Source organism: Talpa occidentalis, unplaced genomic scaffold (assembly GCF_014898055.3).
Source record: "Talpa occidentalis isolate TD23 unplaced genomic scaffold, MPIMG_talOcc4v2.1 talOcc4.4, whole genome shotgun sequence".
NCBI lineage: Eukaryota > Metazoa > Chordata > Mammalia > Eulipotyphla > Talpidae > Talpa > Talpa occidentalis.
Window position 1 is genome coordinate 8,051,478 of NW_023604295.1, and position 18,429 is coordinate 8,069,906.

General features: G+C 46.8%; 1 protein-coding gene across 1 annotated transcript in view; it reads right to left on the reverse strand.

The window, feature by feature from the left end:
- Positions 1–18,429, reverse strand: part of HUNK (hormonally up-regulated Neu-associated kinase) — a 99,228-nt gene that overhangs the window by 41,448 nt on the left and 39,351 nt on the right. Inside the window, exons 3-4 of the mRNA XM_037525035.2 lie at positions 7,976–8,031; positions 2,305–2,440 (exon numbers count right to left, since the gene is read on the reverse strand). Of these exons, the coding sequence (XP_037380932.1) occupies positions 2,305–2,440; positions 7,976–8,031 (192 nt within the window). The remainder of the gene's footprint in view (positions 1–2,304; positions 2,441–7,975; positions 8,032–18,429) is intronic.

Here is an 18,429-nt window from a genome sequence, read left to right on the forward strand (position 1 = left end):
TGCAGAAGGATGTTGAAGACTCTGGATCAGCCAGATGAGTGGTGCTGGTCAAGCCATCGGGGTACCTTGAAGAAAAGGCATCCTGGGCCACCCTGCATGCACCCCCACGCCACCCCTTAGAGCCTCTGTGCCACACTAACCACTGAGCCTTCCTACCTGTAAGGGGGAAGAGACTCACAGACTGGCCTGGGGATCAGAGAGGATAATTAGCCCCCAGCACTCAGCAGTGGAAGCAGATTCCTGCCTAACTTGTTTCGCCCTCTGGCTGAGCGAGCCCAGCAGGTTCCAGGGAGAGTGTGTCTCTGAGGTCTCTGGACCCTTTACCCAGAATGTCCTAAATCCCACGTACCCCCACCCCCCGCTGAGGCTTGCACAGCCCCCCCCCTTGGTGTGCTTCCTCTGCCTACTTCAGCCCTTAGCCCCCTAGCTTCTGCTCACCTGGATGAAATCTCTCCCTCTTCATTCTCCCTTTCTCCCCCGACTCCTCACACCTCCCTCCCGTGGGCCCCCTGCCAGGTGTGGAAGAAGCTCTGGCCCGGTGGTCCCTGCTCAGTCTGCAGTCCAGGGGTGCAGTCCAGGGGTGCAGGCGGTGTGCCATGACCCCAGGGGTGAGGGTCAGGGAAGCAGAGAGCAGGGACTGGGGTGACACAGGAAGCAGGAGAGCTGCCCAGGGGAAATGTATCCAATTCAAGCAGAGGGAAAGGGTACATTGAGGCAAGATGTCCCTGGCTGAAGGGAGTAGTGCCGGCAAGGGCAGGCGCCCACTGGCATCCCAGAGGCGGGAAACGGTGTGGAGTCAGCTAAAGGGTGCATGGAGGAGAGGAAGAATGGCTTCCGGCAAAGCCAAGTGTTCAAGTACGTGCTCAAGTATGGGGATTTCTGGTGTGGTGATGGACACTGACCCTATTCATTCCCCTGAATCATAGACGGTGCTGCAAACCTTCACATACAGTGCTGTAGCTAAGTCATAAAAACTAAATAACACAAAAGAAAGAACATTCTTCAAATAAAATAAATAAATAAATAAATAAAACTGTATGCATACAGCTGCGAAAAAAAAAAAAAAAGTAAGGGTATTTTATCGCAAGACCCTGGGAGGCTGCCTGGTTCAATCCCAGCTCTACATAGTGGTTCTGTGACTTTGGGACATTTTATTCATTTCTCATGAGCAGTTTCTTCTTTGGTGAAGTAGTGATAGTCAAGAATAACGGCTTCATGGGGTTACCACACAAACTGAATGGCATGATAGTACAACAGGCCTTGCAGCTAACACAGGCCAGGTGGAGAGACGGTGAACAACTCTGGAGGTGACTTGGATCACATGCCCTTGGTTCAGATGAGCCCCCCACATCTCTCCTTTCTGCATCTCAATCGGGATCCCGAAGTCTGTGCTCCCAGGGCCCGTTTCTCGACCCAGGAGCTGTGACTCTGCAGGGTCCCCTGTCCCACTCACGGATGGCGAGGAGGGGCTCACGCACCATGGAGACCTCGAGAGACCTGGATTCACCGGCCACGGCCCCATAGGACCTATCATTCCTTTCGTCTGCAAATATGCTTTAAGCGTGCCATGCCTGGCACTGGAAATGAAATGGTGATGTGGGCCAGTGCCCCTTCCCCGCCTCCGCAGCCCCCTTTCCAATGGGGAGACAGACAACAAACAGAGTAACAAGAAAATGACAGACCATGCTGGGTGCTGGAGAGGAAATGACAACAGTGAGGCAGCAGAGGCCTGGGACCCTGTGGGCTGGTGACGCAAACAGGGCTTCCGCAGTGGTGACAGTGACAGATGCCTGCACGTGGCGATGGGCAGGTCACTGGCAAGACTGCGAAGTGACATTCCAGGAAAGGATACAGGAAGCACACAGCCCGGAGATGGGGACGATGAAGCAGCATCCACTGAGTCTGAAGAACCGCCGCAGAGGGCGGGACAGAAGGTGGAGGCCGGGGAAGTGGGCAGCGGCCAGTCCCGCCCAGAGCAAGCGTCCAGCACCCAGACTGTGTTTACTCTGGTGCTGCTGCAAGGCCATGTGAGGGCTTCAGGCGAGGAAAAGAGGTGGGTGACTCAGGAAACCAGATCACGAGCTGCCCGAGTGCAGCACTGAAATGGGCTGCGGTTAAGGTCTCTTGGAGGTTAATGGGGAAAAGACCAGAAGGAGAGAGTGGAGAACTGACCTGGGAACCCCAGTGTGGAGGCCCCTGAGCCTGTCATGTAACACATTCTCCTCAGACACTGAAACTTCATTTCACAGGACGTCAAAAAGGGAAACAGAGGGAGGGCTCTATCTTATACACATGAGGACTTACATGGACCAGACATCGATTTTGGGGCCATACTTCTTCCTGGCCAGGAGTTCGGGTGCAGCGTAGGCAGGGCTCCCACACTGCGTGCTGAACGGGTCGGAGTGGCCCAGGATCCCCGCGCAGTTACTCAAACCAAAGTCTGCAAAGAAGGGAAGATAAACCGGCTCTGAATTAGAAAACTCTGGATACGAAGGAGGAGGAATTTTTTTAAAGCAGGAAAAGAAACATTTTCTCAAGCTAGCACCTCATTTAGCATCCAAGTGGAAAACCAACAGCTGCGAACCATAACCTTGGACCCGGGTCTCACGACAAAGGAATGTCGGGCGGTCGCTGCCTGGCTTAACTGGAAACATTTGAGATCTGACCTCCCTGTAAAATGCAGCCGGAGCTAAAAGTAGGCTGACCCAAAACATTTTCATCAAACCTTGGAAGAGTCATCCAGGAAAAAGAGAGGCTTTGCTTTCTAGGACTGAGGCACCAAGCGGGAAGGAGCAGAGGGTCTTGGAGCCAGCGGCCAGGCTGCCCGAGGCCAGATGCCAGGGCGATCCCTTTTCTCTGGCTGGTGTGGGCCTCACCCCAGCTAGCACCCCTTCCCACCGTTGACTTTTTCATTTCATGCAAGTCTCTTAAAAATTCTCCTAGTGCATGTAGTAACCTATAGTGACTTGACGAGGAGCATGAAAACGCACCTCACCAATCAGACAACGCTGAGTGCTGGCTGGAAAAATCACGCCAGAAAGATCGCACTGAGGACTAGACTCAGTGACCTCAGAACTGTGCTTTGTTCTCGGATGATTAAGGCAACGGGGAGAGGAGAGAAAAGCCCACAGCGTGGAAAGCCAGGCGGGGTCCATTATGCCTTTGGTGCCCTGTTTACTTTTGATCTTAAGGATACCGTAACTGACAGGTAATTAGAGAGCTGTTAGTGTTATGTCCTCATCTGATATCTCCCCTCAATCTTTGTTGATCTCAGAACTAAGATCCTGGGTCCTCCTTTGAACTTCAATGTAAATATTATGGGTCCCATCCCCAAACAGAAGACGCTCAGCCCACAGGGCTGGTGAGAAAGGGCTGCCGTCAGAAACTGGCTCCTCTCCTCGTCTCTCTTGCACAGAATCCTTGGCAGGATTCCTATCGAATTTCATTACTGGCTTTTCTCCTTGACTCTAACATGTTTCCACCTGCAAAGTGCATGATTTTTATGGATAAGGGAGCTCAGGAAAGGAGAAAGATGGGCCAGGTGAGGGCTGTTATGAGTCCAGGACGTTATTTCACAGCCATGGCCCCACTTTAGCTGCACCTGTAAAAATTCTCTGACTGTCACTGTCGTTGGGTGAAGCTGGATGATGGAAGAGTGTTTCCAAATAGAACCCCATCCAAGCATAGCTCCAGAGACTCCTAGGTCCCCCAGAATCTGAGCCTGGGGATGAGGAAGCAGACGCCACCCCAGGGAATGGCACACCCACCAGGGGGAGGCTGCAAGCTCACTTCTTAAAAATCTTTTTTTTGTCCTAACCTTTCTCCTCTCTTCCTTGGCCCCTTTTCTCTTCAACCCCCACCCTTACTTGAACTCATTTTCCTTCCACACCCCACACCCCCCATTGTCCCAGCCAGCACCAGGTGGCCCCACATAACTGCCTAGGAAGAGCAAGAATCTGAGCTAGATTCTGACCTCAGGGTGAGAAGACCCTGGTCTCAGACTCCCTGCAGATGGAGGGGGGAGGGGTGAATATTTTAGAAGAAAATCATCTCGCTTTAAACTAGGTGGTTGTTTATATGCTGTGGACTTGGAAATTAACCAAAATGATTGTTAATGAAACAAATGCATAAACAGACCTACTATGGTCAGATGGAAGGCGCAGCATGGATAAATATGCTATTATTTGGGGTAACATTTGAAGGAAAGTTTTATAAATAAGTCCTATTGTTAGGGGGAAAAGGCTGTCCTAAAGCTAATTCCATACAGGCTTTGTGGACTCCACCCCCACCCCAGGCCAAAGCCAAAGACACTGGGAACTCCAAATCCCATCACCACCCAAGGGAAGGTGGCTGGGACCTGAGGGTGGGGTTAAGCAGCCAGGTTGGTATAAAGGCAGACATGTGGGCTTTGAGGGGTCCCCCATTTTGGCTCTCCACCAGCTCACAGCGTCCGGCCAGCTCTGAGAGTGACTTTGGGTTTCCAGGTCGGCGGATCGGGTAGGACGCATTAAAGAATTTATTTCCCTATTTTCTCCCTGAGTTGTACATTTTCCTTATTTCCTTTTCCCTTGTAAATAAACCTTTTATTAACCTTTTTTGTGTGTGTCTGTAGTAGAGTATTCATAAGTCCCTTTAAAGCGCGCAGGTGAGGACCCACAGCCAGGAACCCGTTCAATATTGGGGCTGTCCTATAACACTATGAGGGACTCAAGCTTCCTTGGATTCCCAGAAAATGTAGCTCTAGATCTCTGAGATTAGAGGGAAAGACTCCACTCCCCATCTCAGGGGAGGCTCCAGCACAGAACAAACAGGTCCCCTGTTTGATTCCTGAATTCCAGGGCTGGATCCCTACAAGATCCTGATGGGCAGGAGGGGGAAGAGGTAAACCAGGTCACCAGCCCTGGGTCCCATGCAAGCCTGGGAACACAGAGACTTGCTGGTCTTAAACACAGTTTTAAGAAGATAAACCAGCAGAAGATTTGGGGAAGAGATAAAATCTGCATTTTAAATGCCTGGTGTTGACCTAGCCAAGAGGGTTTAATTTAAAATATATTGTAGAGAAATCATCAGTCTGGCTCCCATGCAAAATTATTATTATTAAAATTTTACACATATGCCTATAATTAGAATTGTGAAACTAGAGAGAAGTTCGCCTCCCAGTCATGTCACACAGGTCTGCCTCAATTAGACTGAAGCCAATTATCACTCAATTTTCTGAGAGCTACCGAATGAATCTCAGAAAACGCCCCAGTGCAGGCTGCTTTGGGAAATCCGAGCACAGGGCTATTCTGAGTTGAGACTCTTCTCTTGTAAGATGATTCTGAACTGTAACATCAGACGGCTTTATTTTTTTAAAGAGGAAAAAAGACCTGCTTAAGTAAAGTCTCATTCCTGGTTAATTCTAGTTCATTTGAAACATGGCTTCCAGGCCTTAAGCAAATTTATTTGAATCAAATGATTTTAGGAAAGAGAAACTGCTAAGAGGAAATGCTAATAGCTCTCATCACCGCTGGAAAACAAGTAGGTGACTCCTTGGGAGAAAAAGCTCCAGGGCTTTCTAGTTGCAAAAAGACAAGTTGAAGAGACATTTGATTCAAACTGCCCAACCAACCTGGGACAAGAAAACCCACCCAATGCAGGCCCTCCTTCCTTCCAGCACCTTCTCTTCCCCACCTCCAGCCTAACTTGCATGAAAATAATGAGGACATGCGGATTCTGCTAATAAAACACCATCCCCAGGGGTCCTCGGCCCAGTGTCTCTGATGACTGGGTGCCGGGCCCTTTGGCTGGTTGGTCATAGGGAATGGAGAACCACATGGAAAATTCTAATGACGGGAAACCCAATCACTAGAGCTTTCTTTCCAGCCGTTTTGGGAAATTTGGTTTCTGCAATGGTCTGTTTTGCCCTGATGAGCTGAAATGTCTGCTTGGGTGCTGGTTCAGAAGTTGCCACACCAGAGGTGATGACCCTGAAACATTTGAAGAAAATGGTTCCAGAGACCCAGGGAACAACAACTGCACTCACCCCCTGGGGGGCCAGGGACTCCGATTCGGGTACATCATCCTTCATCTCATTTTAAGGGTTTCTTCTACAGAATTTTACCCCATGGCCAGTCTGCAGCCACTCTGCTGTTTACGGAAATGAGTCCATGTAGAATCTTCTGAGCAAACTTCTAACCAACAAAGAGGCCTGTGCATTTAAACATCATCTAACTTACATTGTCTTTCTGGTTTTATGCAAGGTCAGCTAGGGCTCTGTCATAAGGAGAGGGAAGACAACAGTCCCCATCATGCACCACACAAGTGAATTATTCTGTGACGACAACCTGCAGCCAACTCTGCAGCTCTTAGAGACACTCCTGTCACTGTCATCGCTACAGAAGACAAGTTACAGGTCAGCCTGCAGGGGCCCTAAGCGTCATCTTTCCTCCATGCTCAGTCCCCCAAGAACCTCCTGTGTTTAACACCACAGACCCCGGAAATTAAGACCAAAAAGCGATCCAGCAGGCACGTCAACATCTGCCTCCATGAAGGCTTCCTTATTTGGCCCTCAGGACAATTGAAATGCAATCATGAAACAATCAGATAAAGAGAAAACATCTCAAATGGTCCAAGATTCTTCTAAGAAGACATTCTTTAAAAATCTTGAGCGGGTAGGGAGAGTTGGTTTCCTTTCATGGTTAATCTTCTAATAATGGGCATATTCATCAAGTCTGTCAGGGAGGCTTAATCAGGCTAAAGCACCTGCAGCCATGTGCCTGTTACGGGGTGAGGTGTGGACTCGGTTCCAACTGGTCCTCTGGGTGATATGTTTCAGAGGCTTGACATGGATTTCAACACTTGCCAAATGAAATTTCCTCTTTGAGTAGAAAAGTCAGATCCTCCTCTTTTCTCCTAAGAAGTCTTTTTCTAACCATTGTAAGAAAAGAAATTACTTGTGTTTGAGGTAGGAAAAGAGAACAGAAGATGATGCCGCATGCACCTGGCTGTACAAGTGATGCCCTGGGATAGTGCCTAGAGCAACCTCACAGGCAAATAATGGTCCTCCTAGGGAATGTGCCAGGGAGCAAAACTGTCTGTGGATCCTGAATTATGAACCAGTGGTGACTTACTGTATCCTGAAATGTCCTTTGCCTTGGAGCAGACTTCTCAGTTCCCCTCTGTGGGGATTTCTCTCTGTACAAGCACCACTATCTGATGGGACTTGGATAAAGATTATATGATAAATAAGAAGGTGAATTGTATTTCTCCTTTTTTGATGCCCCAACATTCACTGAAAAGTAGGATGAGATAGAAGACAAAACTTGCAAGCTGACCATAGATTTGAGGCATCCAGCAGGGGAGAGGCAGGGAGAGGGTCCAAAACAAGGGAGGGAAGAGCACAAGGGACTGTGTGGATAGATCATGGGGGCTGTGGTGGTGGGAGAACTATGGGTACTACACCTGAGGGGAGAAGTTAAATACTGTTTAAAAATTAACAATGATGTAAGGAAATAAATAAAATATTTTAAAGAAAACAAGCACTAGCAAAAAAAGACTAGAAGAAAACACAGCTAAGCAAAAGACAGCATCTCTAAACCAAACTATTTTCCACAGTTTTTAAGAAGTATCATGGTTAATTCAAATAAAAATAACTCCTAAAAAATTAGCTTCATCTGAATTTAGGGAGAAGCTGAAGTTTGAGCAATCCAAAGAACACATAGCCAATAAATATTTATTTGTGATTGTGAAATTCCTTTTATGGACACTTTAGGGTATTTTCATTTTCCTAATTATGTTTAAATTATTACTAAAATGCAGTTTCATGTTCAAAACCATTATTAAATATTGGAGGTAAAAGGAAATGATCCAGAAATACCTGTGGGGATTTGAAACAGACCATGAACAAGTCCCAAACCCAATAACCCAGAAATAAATAACTTAATCAGTAATACTTAAAAGAAATCTTGGTTTAAAAAAAAAAAGTGACTCATACCAATCAGCTTGATATTATTGTCTTCATCTAGAAGCAAATTTTCTATCTTCAAGTCCCTGAAATAAACAAAACCATACATTTCAGATAGTCATTTGAAATGGTAAAGTAACATTTTGCTTCAGAAGAGGAACTATTTTAGAGCCAACTTAAACCACCCCATAAAGCTCTCTGCCAAAACTCATGCAATCAATAAGTAAATATTTATAAAACATGATATAATTAATTGCTGCAGTCTAAAAAAAGCCAAAGGATTTCAGAGGAGATGGGGCGTGAACCAATCATGAGAAGTTTCCAGGAGAAGTGAGAACAAAGCTAAAACTTGGATGTTCGTGGAATCGGGACTGAGAGACAACACAACAGATCTCTGAAGACCGGCGTGGCCAGAGAGGTTGGGAACACAAATGTGGCCACCCACATGCCTGTGTGTGGGTCAGCAAGGGCAGTCAGAACAGGGGACAGATTCCAACTGCCATCCACCGATTAGCAAGTGATGATAAATTAATCTATTTAGCAAGAAGATAGTCTGGTGAGCAGAAAAATAGACCCCAGAGGGTCCTAATCCCTGGTATTATGTCTGAGTGTGTGTTCATGCTACATAACCAAAGGCAACTGAGTGGGCATATGGAATAAAGATTGCTAATCGGATAATGGGTGGCTCTGATCACTGAAGCTGCAGTGGGCGGAGGAGGTGGTGGCAGTCTGTAAGCTCCTGGAGGCCAGGAAACAGGTCTGCCTTGCTTACCACTGTACCCCAGTGCCTTTGCACATTCTGGGTACTCATTAGAAACAATGAATGTACATCACCAAAGACATCATTTGGGGCTTCAGAGGGGGGAAAAAATGTGGACAAAAGTATATACTTGGTCATCCAAACCATCTAGGTTGAGTAAGCTCTGGCATCTGAGGTTGCGGCTTGTTTATGCAAACCCACTTTGAATATTAAATATGTTAAAATATTCTTCTCTTCCACACACATCAATGTTCTCTTCATTGTTTAAAACTCACAGGATTCTTGGTCTAGCTCTTATTTTCCACTCTTGAACAGACACATGGGCAAAAGAAATATTTTTCCCCTCTCATCTCTATTGTATGGAGGAGAATAGTACAATCATGATAAACAAAAATGGCAATTGATGACACTACGTCAGAGCTGGGAGACAAAGGAAACAGTTTCAAGACTGTGGTAATGGGAGGGTGGGGTTCCACTTCTCGGGGACTGCTGCTCACGTCTCCGTCCTAGTGCTGCCAGCTGAGCCTGTTCTTCAAGAGAAGCTGGAATTCTGGATTTCATCCCAATTTTTAAATGTTAGCAACAAATTCACATTTAAAACAACAATCACATACCCCACTGTCTGGGTCAACTTGGCAGAGCCTACGGATTATCTATTGCAACCTCAGCACAGGTGGAAGCTAAGTCCTGCAAGAACATGAGATTTTCTACAAAGAGGGTACAAAATGAGGGGGAGAAAAACCCCAGGATGATATGCTGAAGGGGCACATGAACACTCAGCACAGAGACACTGTTGTCACGGGAACCATGAAGGACAGATGGCATTTTGAGATGGGAAGAGTCAAGGGATTAAGTGCAGACAGAAAGATGAGCTCAAAAGGTGTCCGATGTATCTTAAACCTAGAAGGGGGCTGGCAGCCTCTGGGAGGACACTAAGATAAGAAGGAGATGTGCCTGAAGTGTGTGGCAGGGTTTTTGGGAACTCAGATGTTCCCGAAAATGCACCCACCAATGGGAGAAAGATTTGTATGTTTCACTTCGGTTCAAAAGGAACAATACAGAGTATGGAAGAGCCACGTCAGCCTTGAACAGGTATCACTTATATCCAAATGCAAGGTGACGCCTCCATTGTTCCAACAGGAAGATCCTGCCCCTCAGAAAGCCAGTTTTGGAAAACACAAATATATACATTGTAGGAATGCAATGGAATTATCTAATAATCATTTACACTATTTACCTAGCAAGCTACACCATCATACATAAGAGTACACACTAGAATAGTGATATAATTAATTTTAGAAATATTTTTGTTTCACGAGATAATTTTATCCAAACTTGTCACAGGCAGGACTGACAATTGGGTGTTTCCAGATTAACGTGCTCCAAGTTGACTGGGTGTTTGAGATAAAGCACTTTCTTAATCTGTGTATGAGGCACTTGCTGGGGAGCTTATCCCCTGCCATTTAAACTATATAAAATAAAAATGTAATAAGTTATTAAAATCTCTATAAATGAATCACTCTGTGTCTTGTTTGCAGATGACCTCACAGCCCTCGCAATGGTCCACATCCCCTGAAGTTATTATGAAGGCGCATAAAATGCCTCTGCCTCCCTTTCTTCAGTGATTCAAGTCAAGGTGACCAGGTCTTCTGCAATTTGTACTTTGCTATTGAAAATAAAATACACCCCCGTAATAGGAGACTGTGCGAGGGCTCTGGAAGGCACTCCATTTTTTCTGAAGATAATTAGGACGCATCAGCCAAACCCTATATTCTAGCGTATATGGTAATCCCAACCCCACACAAGCACACGCAAATAGTGTGCCAGCAACAGCGCAAACTGTGATTCTATAAAAAGTGATTATAAAGCAGCAGTACTATTTAAATGTAAAGGAAGACCACAGTCTGTTACCAGCAAAATTAAACCTCTCTCCCTGGGAAGAATGGACGCCGCATGAAGGCGGCAGAGGAAAAATTGGGTTGAGAACAAACACCATGGAGAAAAACAGCTTACGGAGGTGAGGGAAGGGAAATGATCTCCAAGAATAAGAAAACTAAGCTGGATATTTCTGGGGTCACAAAAGCTTAGAGAACAACCACAATGCTGAGAAGGATATAAATGGAAGACTTTTAAAAAGAGAGAACACGCACAAGGGGGGAAAAAAAACCCACTTTTAAAATCAAGAAAATGTTATAAAGCTCGGGGAGGAAATATAAAAACATAATTATTAGGCAAAATGAAATCAGTTCAAAGTTACTCTCCTCCCACTACCTGCAACCCATAGTAACCTACCCCCAACGCCCAGGGAAAAAATGTTCCAAGAAAACCTGGTTTATAGGGTGGTTGACCACAGATTACCTTGTCGTCAAGCTTTCTAAAACATTCCATGGTCCAATCTAACTGCCTAAAGGCACCATGACTAGTAAATGGAAAGTTGAGTGAAGTTCATCTCTGTCCGGGGCATCAGTGCACTCAATCTACCCAAAGCTTACATTCCATGTCCTCCTTTGTCTTGGAGACGTATCTAGAAGAAAGGGGAGAATACTTTTCTTCTGATACTTCATGGGTAAAAAGGGTCTAAAGCTCTATTTTTAAAAGTAGCTTTTGGCTAGGTATTTACCCAAACCAATAGAAACTTATGGACACAAACGTTACAACGGCTTGATTCCTAATTGCCCAACTTGGAAGCAACCCTAACTAATGTCCATTAGCAGGTATGGCCACACAGGCTGTGTCCACCCAGACAATGGATGTTATGCAGCAATAAGAGATAGGCCACCGGTTCAGGGACGGCCGTGGAGGAAACTTAAGTGCATATTTCTAAGTCAAAGAAGGTAGTCCAAAAAGACTATACAGTGTGATTCCAGGTAGAACCTTCCAGCAAAGGCAAAACTGCAGACAGTAAAAAGATCGGAGGTTGTCGGAAGGAGGCAGATGAACTGGTAGAGCACATTTGTTGAGGGTGGTAAAGCCATTCTCCGTGATGGCTGCAGGACAACCTGGCAGGAACCCAAATGCCAGCTGGGGGTGTTGGTTAATAATAATGTTCCAACATGGGTTCATCAACTGTAACAAATAACCACACTGTTAGAAGAACAGTGAGGAGCAACCTGGAGGGAAGTAGGAGGCACCTCCTGGGCTCACAGGGTGAAGAGTTCCTTCCCACGCAGGCAAACCAGGAGGAAGGGGAAGAAAACAATGGATGATGGGGAGTAGCTTTTCCTTAGCTTTTCCACAGAGGCTTCCTGGAGGCCAAGCAGGAAAGGAGATGAGGTTGCTCTGATCTCAGTGAGTCTTGGAGGATGGGTTCAGAAGGACCATCTGGGGCAAAGGCATGGCATGGAAATAAAGGGAAACTCCCAGAAGGGCAGGCCAGTGCAGGCCACCGGGCAAGCACAGGAGAGCCCCACCCACAGACCTCTACCCATGTTCTGCTGACCTGGCCATTCCAGGGAGAAATGCCCAGTGGGGCTCTCATGACGTGGGGTCACCTTCACTACTGTGCTGGGGGCAGCGGAGGCCTGAGGTGGTGGCTGTTTATCCAAAGTTGGGCAGTTTGGGCAGGAGCCCTCCTCACCAGCTTTTGTTCCAGCTCAAACAGGCCCTAACTAACAATTACGGCTCACCACGGGCAACCCAGACACTCTCTCCTCCACCCACCCGCCCCAGGGCTCCTAGCATTTCACTGTAAAGATGGCCATCTCGAAGGTGTGGACACTGACCTCTGGGAACTCCAGTCTTGGCCCTCCCAGATCAGGGTGGGGGAGTCAGGAAGACCTTGTTGCCAAAACAAACAGAAGGGTCCGGGGCCTGTGGGCAAGCAGGTCAGCGGATCAGACCCTGAGGAGCAAAGGGGCAAACAGGAGGCCAGCCTGCAGAGGGCAGTGTGAGAGAGAAAGAGTGTGCATGTGTGTGTGCACAGACATGCACACGTGTGTGCTTGCATGAGAATAAGAATATAGACACGTGACTGTTCTGCATGCGTGTGAGCACATGCATGAGTGTGTACACTTAAGTGTGAACACACATGGCTTTGTGCACATGCACCTGCAATGTGTACACACATCCACAGATTTGTGTGTATACACGTGAGCACACAGAGCCCACAGGTGTGTATGTGCACGTGCACACATGTGTCGGTATCTACACAGCATGAATGAGCACACCCAAGCACATGCACACACATTCAGAACCCAAGATGGGAATAAGGCAGTTTCTTGCAGGGTTTCACCAGGCCCTGCCCGGCCCAGCGGGAGGTTGCAGGCCGGGACTCAACAAGCCTCAGGCTCAAGAGGAGCCAGGGAGTCACTCAGGGCGATCAGAGATAAAGGTAAAGAACTGAATAGCACAAGACTGAGGTCATTCAGGGAGGGAAAGAGGGAGACACAGGGAGACCAGGGAGAGTCAGTGAAACTGACTGGCCATCTCGAAACTGGAATGGAGGGGCTGAGCTAAGACTCAGAGCAAAACATGGCAGCCGGGGGAGCGAAGAAAGATAGGCTCTGGTGTCTGGAGCTTCTGATTCTCTTTTGAAAACAGGTTGGGTGGTAAACAGGAAGAAATGAGAAAATGCACTTTGTGGACCACTCGGGGCTGAACAAATGCTAATAGGTAAGAGGTGGGAGGCTGGAGGTGAAAAGTTAAAAAGGCTAAGAGGAGTATAAGAGAAGGGTCCAGCAAAGACTTACTCAGGGGGATTCATCCGGGGAAAAGCAAGCAGTACCGGAGGGCATTAGCCCTGGATGAAAGGCCCAGGAGAAAGGCCCAGGAGTGTTAGACCAAGTTCAGACAGGATTAGGGCTTTTGGGGGACGGGGGGGTGTTGTTTGCCTGGAGATGACTGCAAGATGGATGTTAGTAATAAGCTAAGGATAAAGAATCTGAGAAAAGCACAGAACTCTCCAAGGGCAAGGGGCATTTTGCAGTGAACAGTTTGGGATTTGTTTGGGTTTGGTTTGGTTAGGTGTTTGTTTTTTAAAGATTTATTTATTTATACAAGCACTGGGTACAGTCAGAAGGCAGGAGGGTGAGAGAATTCACCAGAGCCAGAGCGGGGAGCAGAGCAGGCAGATTGACGAAGTACACTGCTGAGGGGAGCAGTGGGAGGCAGGAGAGGTCTGTGTGCCATGTGGGACCCTTGCTGGTGGCTGGGGATTTAACCGGTGCTGCAGAGGCTGCAGGCAGCTTCGCAGCCCAGCGCTCAATGCTGCGCCACCAGGGAGGCCCTGGTTTGGTTAGGTTTTATCTTCAAAAGCACGTACCAGATTTATTTATTCAAAACGAAACCTTGATTGAATGACCTCTTACAGTGCTCCAGAAATGAATTTTGATTATAAAATGCAAGAGCTATTCATTCGTTCAGGTCACTCTACAAATTGTGACCTGAAAAACAGACAAATTGGGGCTACATCAATGAAGAGACTCCTGTGAAATTCCAGGGAATATACGGAATGTTCCAGAAAGAACATGGAACCAACTACCAGAAAGCGTCCATTCCAGTGTTCACCCTGCCACAGGTGTATACATTCCACTTCCTTTGGATTTATTCAACAGTCTTAATGTGTGCCCACTAGTCTGGACACTGAGCTAGGTGGTAGCCTGTGCGGAAGACAGTTATCACACAAGTAAATGATTATATGAAGACTGTTTGGAAAGCAAAGTAGAAGGTGCTGTGGGAACCTATGACCTGGTGTGCTATCCTGGAGGACCTCCTGGAGGAAGTGTGCTTGGAGCCAGGACCAGCGGGTGAGCTGAACTCTAAGGCCCAGTTTCCCACACATTCAGTGAAGGTGGCAGACTCATAATAATGACGGTGAGCTCGTACTCAATACTTCCTAAGTGGCTTGGTTTTAAGGACTTTACATAAACCAACTACTTTCATCCTCACACCCACTACACGAAGTGGATAAACCATTTTCCCTGTGTCCCTGTGGGTGTGGGGGTCTAGCTTTAGTATCCACATTGCTGAACACTGTGCATCCCACTCCATGAACTGGTGGGACTAGAACTTTTCCACATCTCACACTTCCAATCATATATTTTTAACCCCAACTAAAAGCAAGGCACCCAGCAGAACACAAGCAGTGCCTGCAGACATATACTCAGTAAACGGCCCTGGGATTTCCAACAGTCCCTGCACATAAGCAAAAGTTACTGCCCTCTCCCAGGAAACCTAAGAGTCAATGCAGCCTTGCACCCGCCAGCACAGAGAGCCTGCTTCTGGCCATGCCGGAGAGCACAAAGGGACCCGGCTTCACTGCCTTCCACTGAAGCGCCGAGGGCCCATTTCTAACATTGAGAAGTGAAAAGGCCCTGGCCAGGGAGAGACAGCGTGGCTGCACGTCCAGGCAGGGGCACACGGCCCCCCTTGGTCCTGTCTCTCCTAAGTCCTGCCAGCTCCAAGGCTTGTCTCTTCCTGCTTGGGGACGCGGCATTGTCACCACTACCACCATGTGACACCGTATGTGTTGTCTGTAGACTTTGATTGAACTTTGTGCTTTTAAATGGAACAGAAGAATCTCAAATGAGCCTCTTGGCAGAATCAGGGTTCCGGGTGACTGGCAGGGAGAGTCGGGGGGTTCTTTGCACAATAGGCAAATCAACAGATTCAGGCATCCTGCTGGGTGAGCACGTTTAAGAAAAAGAAAAAAGGCCCACTTGTTATATTTTAAAGGCGAATGACTCAGGCAGACCTAAAATGGAGGCATAAAGAAGTTAGACGTGCTCCACCTTTGTAAAACCTGACAATCGCCCTATTGTAGCAAAAGACAGAAGGGCTACAAGAGGTGTCATTTAAAATGAAGTTCTTTGCCAGCTAAGGGAATCAGCCTTATGGAAGTTCAGTCTCCTGTTTTTTTCCTCCTTGTAATATTTACATGATTTTTAATGATTGGTTTCCTTTAAATAATATTTAAATAGCTCTGGGTAGATAATTAAATATTTACATTTACTATCACAGAAAATGTGAGCACTGCTAGACATAAATGGAGGAAAACATAGGGAATAAAGGAAAAGCCTAATCAGCAACTATGTTTTTTTTTAACTGCATCATTTTTTTAGATAAGGTTGGTTTACAACACTGAATATGACTTCAGGGAGTAGGTCCACACCTCTTCAGGTGCATAGAACCACATACATCCACCACCAAGGCACCCAAGTCCTCCACCAGAGTGCATTGGGCACCCCCTCACTTTGCTCCCCTCCGGAGCCTCATTTCTACAGTCAGATTTCAAGGGTTTGTTTTTTCAGTTTCTTTGTTTTGTTTCTTTATACGCCACACATGAGTGAACTCATCTAGTATTTGTCTTTCTCCTGATTTATTTCACTTAGCATCATCCCCTCCAGTTCTATTCATGTTGATGCAAATGCCGAGATTTCATCTCAGCTTTATAGCTGAGTAGTGTTCCGCTGTGTGCATACACCATATCGTCTTAATCCACTCATCTGTCTTTGGGCACTTAGCTGTTTCCAGAACTTGGCTACTGTAAATAGAGCTGCAGTGAGACTAGGAGTGCAGGGATCCCTTCAAATGAGTGTTTTTGCATTCTTCTGACAGATATTAAGAGGGGAATTGTTGGGTCTCCCCTGGTGGCACAGGCAGTTGAGCGCCGCGCTGTGAAGCTGTCCACAGCCTCTGTAGCGCTGGTTCGATCCCGGGCAGCCGATGAGGGTCCCACATGGCGCAGCAGACCTCTCCTGCTGCACCCGCTGCTCCCCTCAGCAGTGTACTTCGTCAGTCTGCCTGTTCTGTTCCCTACTCTGTCTCTGGTGAATCCTCTCACCCTCCCGCGCCTCTGGCCTGTACCCTGGTTCTTGTATAAAATTAATAAATAAACAAACAAATAAATCAATCTTCAAAAAAAAAAAAAGAGTGGAATTGCTGAGTCATGTGGTGGGTCAATTTTTACAATTTTGGGAGAAACCTCCATACTCTTTTCCATAGGGCTGGGCGAATTTACATCTGCTCCAACAGTACACGAGGGTTCCTTTTTCTCTACATCCTCACCAACACTTGTGTCAGGTCTTTTTGAAATGGGCCATTCTCATGAGTCTGAGGTGGTAGAAACTGTGTTTATAATCCTTTCCTGACACCGGTCACCAAAAGTCCTTGAAAGCAACATAATATCCAGCCATCAAAGTTCATCCCCAATTTTTAATGGATGATCCAATCTATTTTCTCAGAAATCTTTCTACAAGGGACGCCTGAGCATCTCTGAAATATTATGCTTTCTTACTCACTTGAAAAATCTAACCTCAAAGTAATTTATGAGATTCATTCTCCCTTTTCAGCATAAAGGAGAAAATTCTCCACCACTGAAAAGGTGCCATGAATAGCTCACTGGGTGAGCCAGACGCCTGCTAAAAACGAGTGGCTGCAGAATCTGACAGTCAAGACATTCAGCTGAGGCCCCCCATGAGTATGTTCTAAACAAATGTTCCTCACTGACAGCTCAATGCACTCATCACCTCTGTTCCTGGGTGCTGACACGAGGCAGCATGATTTCTAGAGAGAAAAAGGAAGGAATCCTCCCCAAGGATACCTGTATTTCCAATTTTCCCTAACTTTAGGAGATCTGGGTCTTTGTCACTATTGGCTTATGAATATATTTCCTAAGAGAGAGGAAGAAGTAAGCAGAAAAGAGAGCCAGAGATCAGAGAGAGAAAAATCGTACCAACTTTGCTATCAAAACATTATTAGATTCATTCCTTTGACATTCTGACAGTAATTGCGCTGAGAGGGATAGGATTTTGTTCAAATTACTTTAAAAGGGTTGTTGAGAAGTTCCTCCAGGAAAGCCAGGCAGGGAAGTGCAGTTTGCACTCAAGTTTCCTGTGTCACCCCCAGAACCTGGAGCAGCTTAGGGCTCTGGTTTTTCACAGCACAGTCACCCCCTCAACCCCACACCCCTCACCCCACAGCTGTTCCTCCCGTCTCTCTTCCGCTGTGGACAGCAGAGTGGGTGATCCAGCTGACTCACTCATGAGCTCTTTGCCTTTGTCGTGTTCGCACACACAGGCACGCTTGCGACCAGCATCTTCCTAATAATGGCAGAGCTGTGACACCACAGGCTGCACCGGGGTATTGTTGGGAAGAGCCAAAAATAGTGTTATTCACTTAAAATTTCTGAATGTTCCCTTCCTGGCAGATCTAATCTCAAAGAGTTCCAATAAAGTGTGATTTCATGACAACATGTGTGACTAAAAATACATACAAGGGGGCCTCTTGCTCAATGAGGAAAGGCTCCTCCCCAAGCCACCTTGTCACGGTTCTGAGCCCTGACACCCGCACCCCCAGGGTCTCGGCACTGAGGCACCGGGAATGGAGCTTCCCCCAGGACCCTCCCCGGGCAAAGGAGACCGCCTTCTCCACCTAGAAAGTCAGCTTTATTCATTAAAGATCTAACATGAATGGAACTGGAGAGGGATGATGCTAAGCAAAATAGTCAGAGGGGAAAGACAAATACGGGATGATTTTACTCATGTGGACTATAATGAAACAAAACAAAGGAATAGACAAGATTAAACCAAAACAAGCCCTAGAAATCTAAGTGTAGAACTGAGGTGATCAGAGGAGAAGGTGGAGGGTTAGGGGGCAAAGGGAGAGGAGGGCCCAGGGGACTGTAATTGAAGGATTATGGGTGGTTTGGTGGTGGTTGTGGTGTGGGGTGTGAATCCTCATAGACAGTGTTGTAAACCAATGTTAGCTCAATGAAAATGTGAAAAAT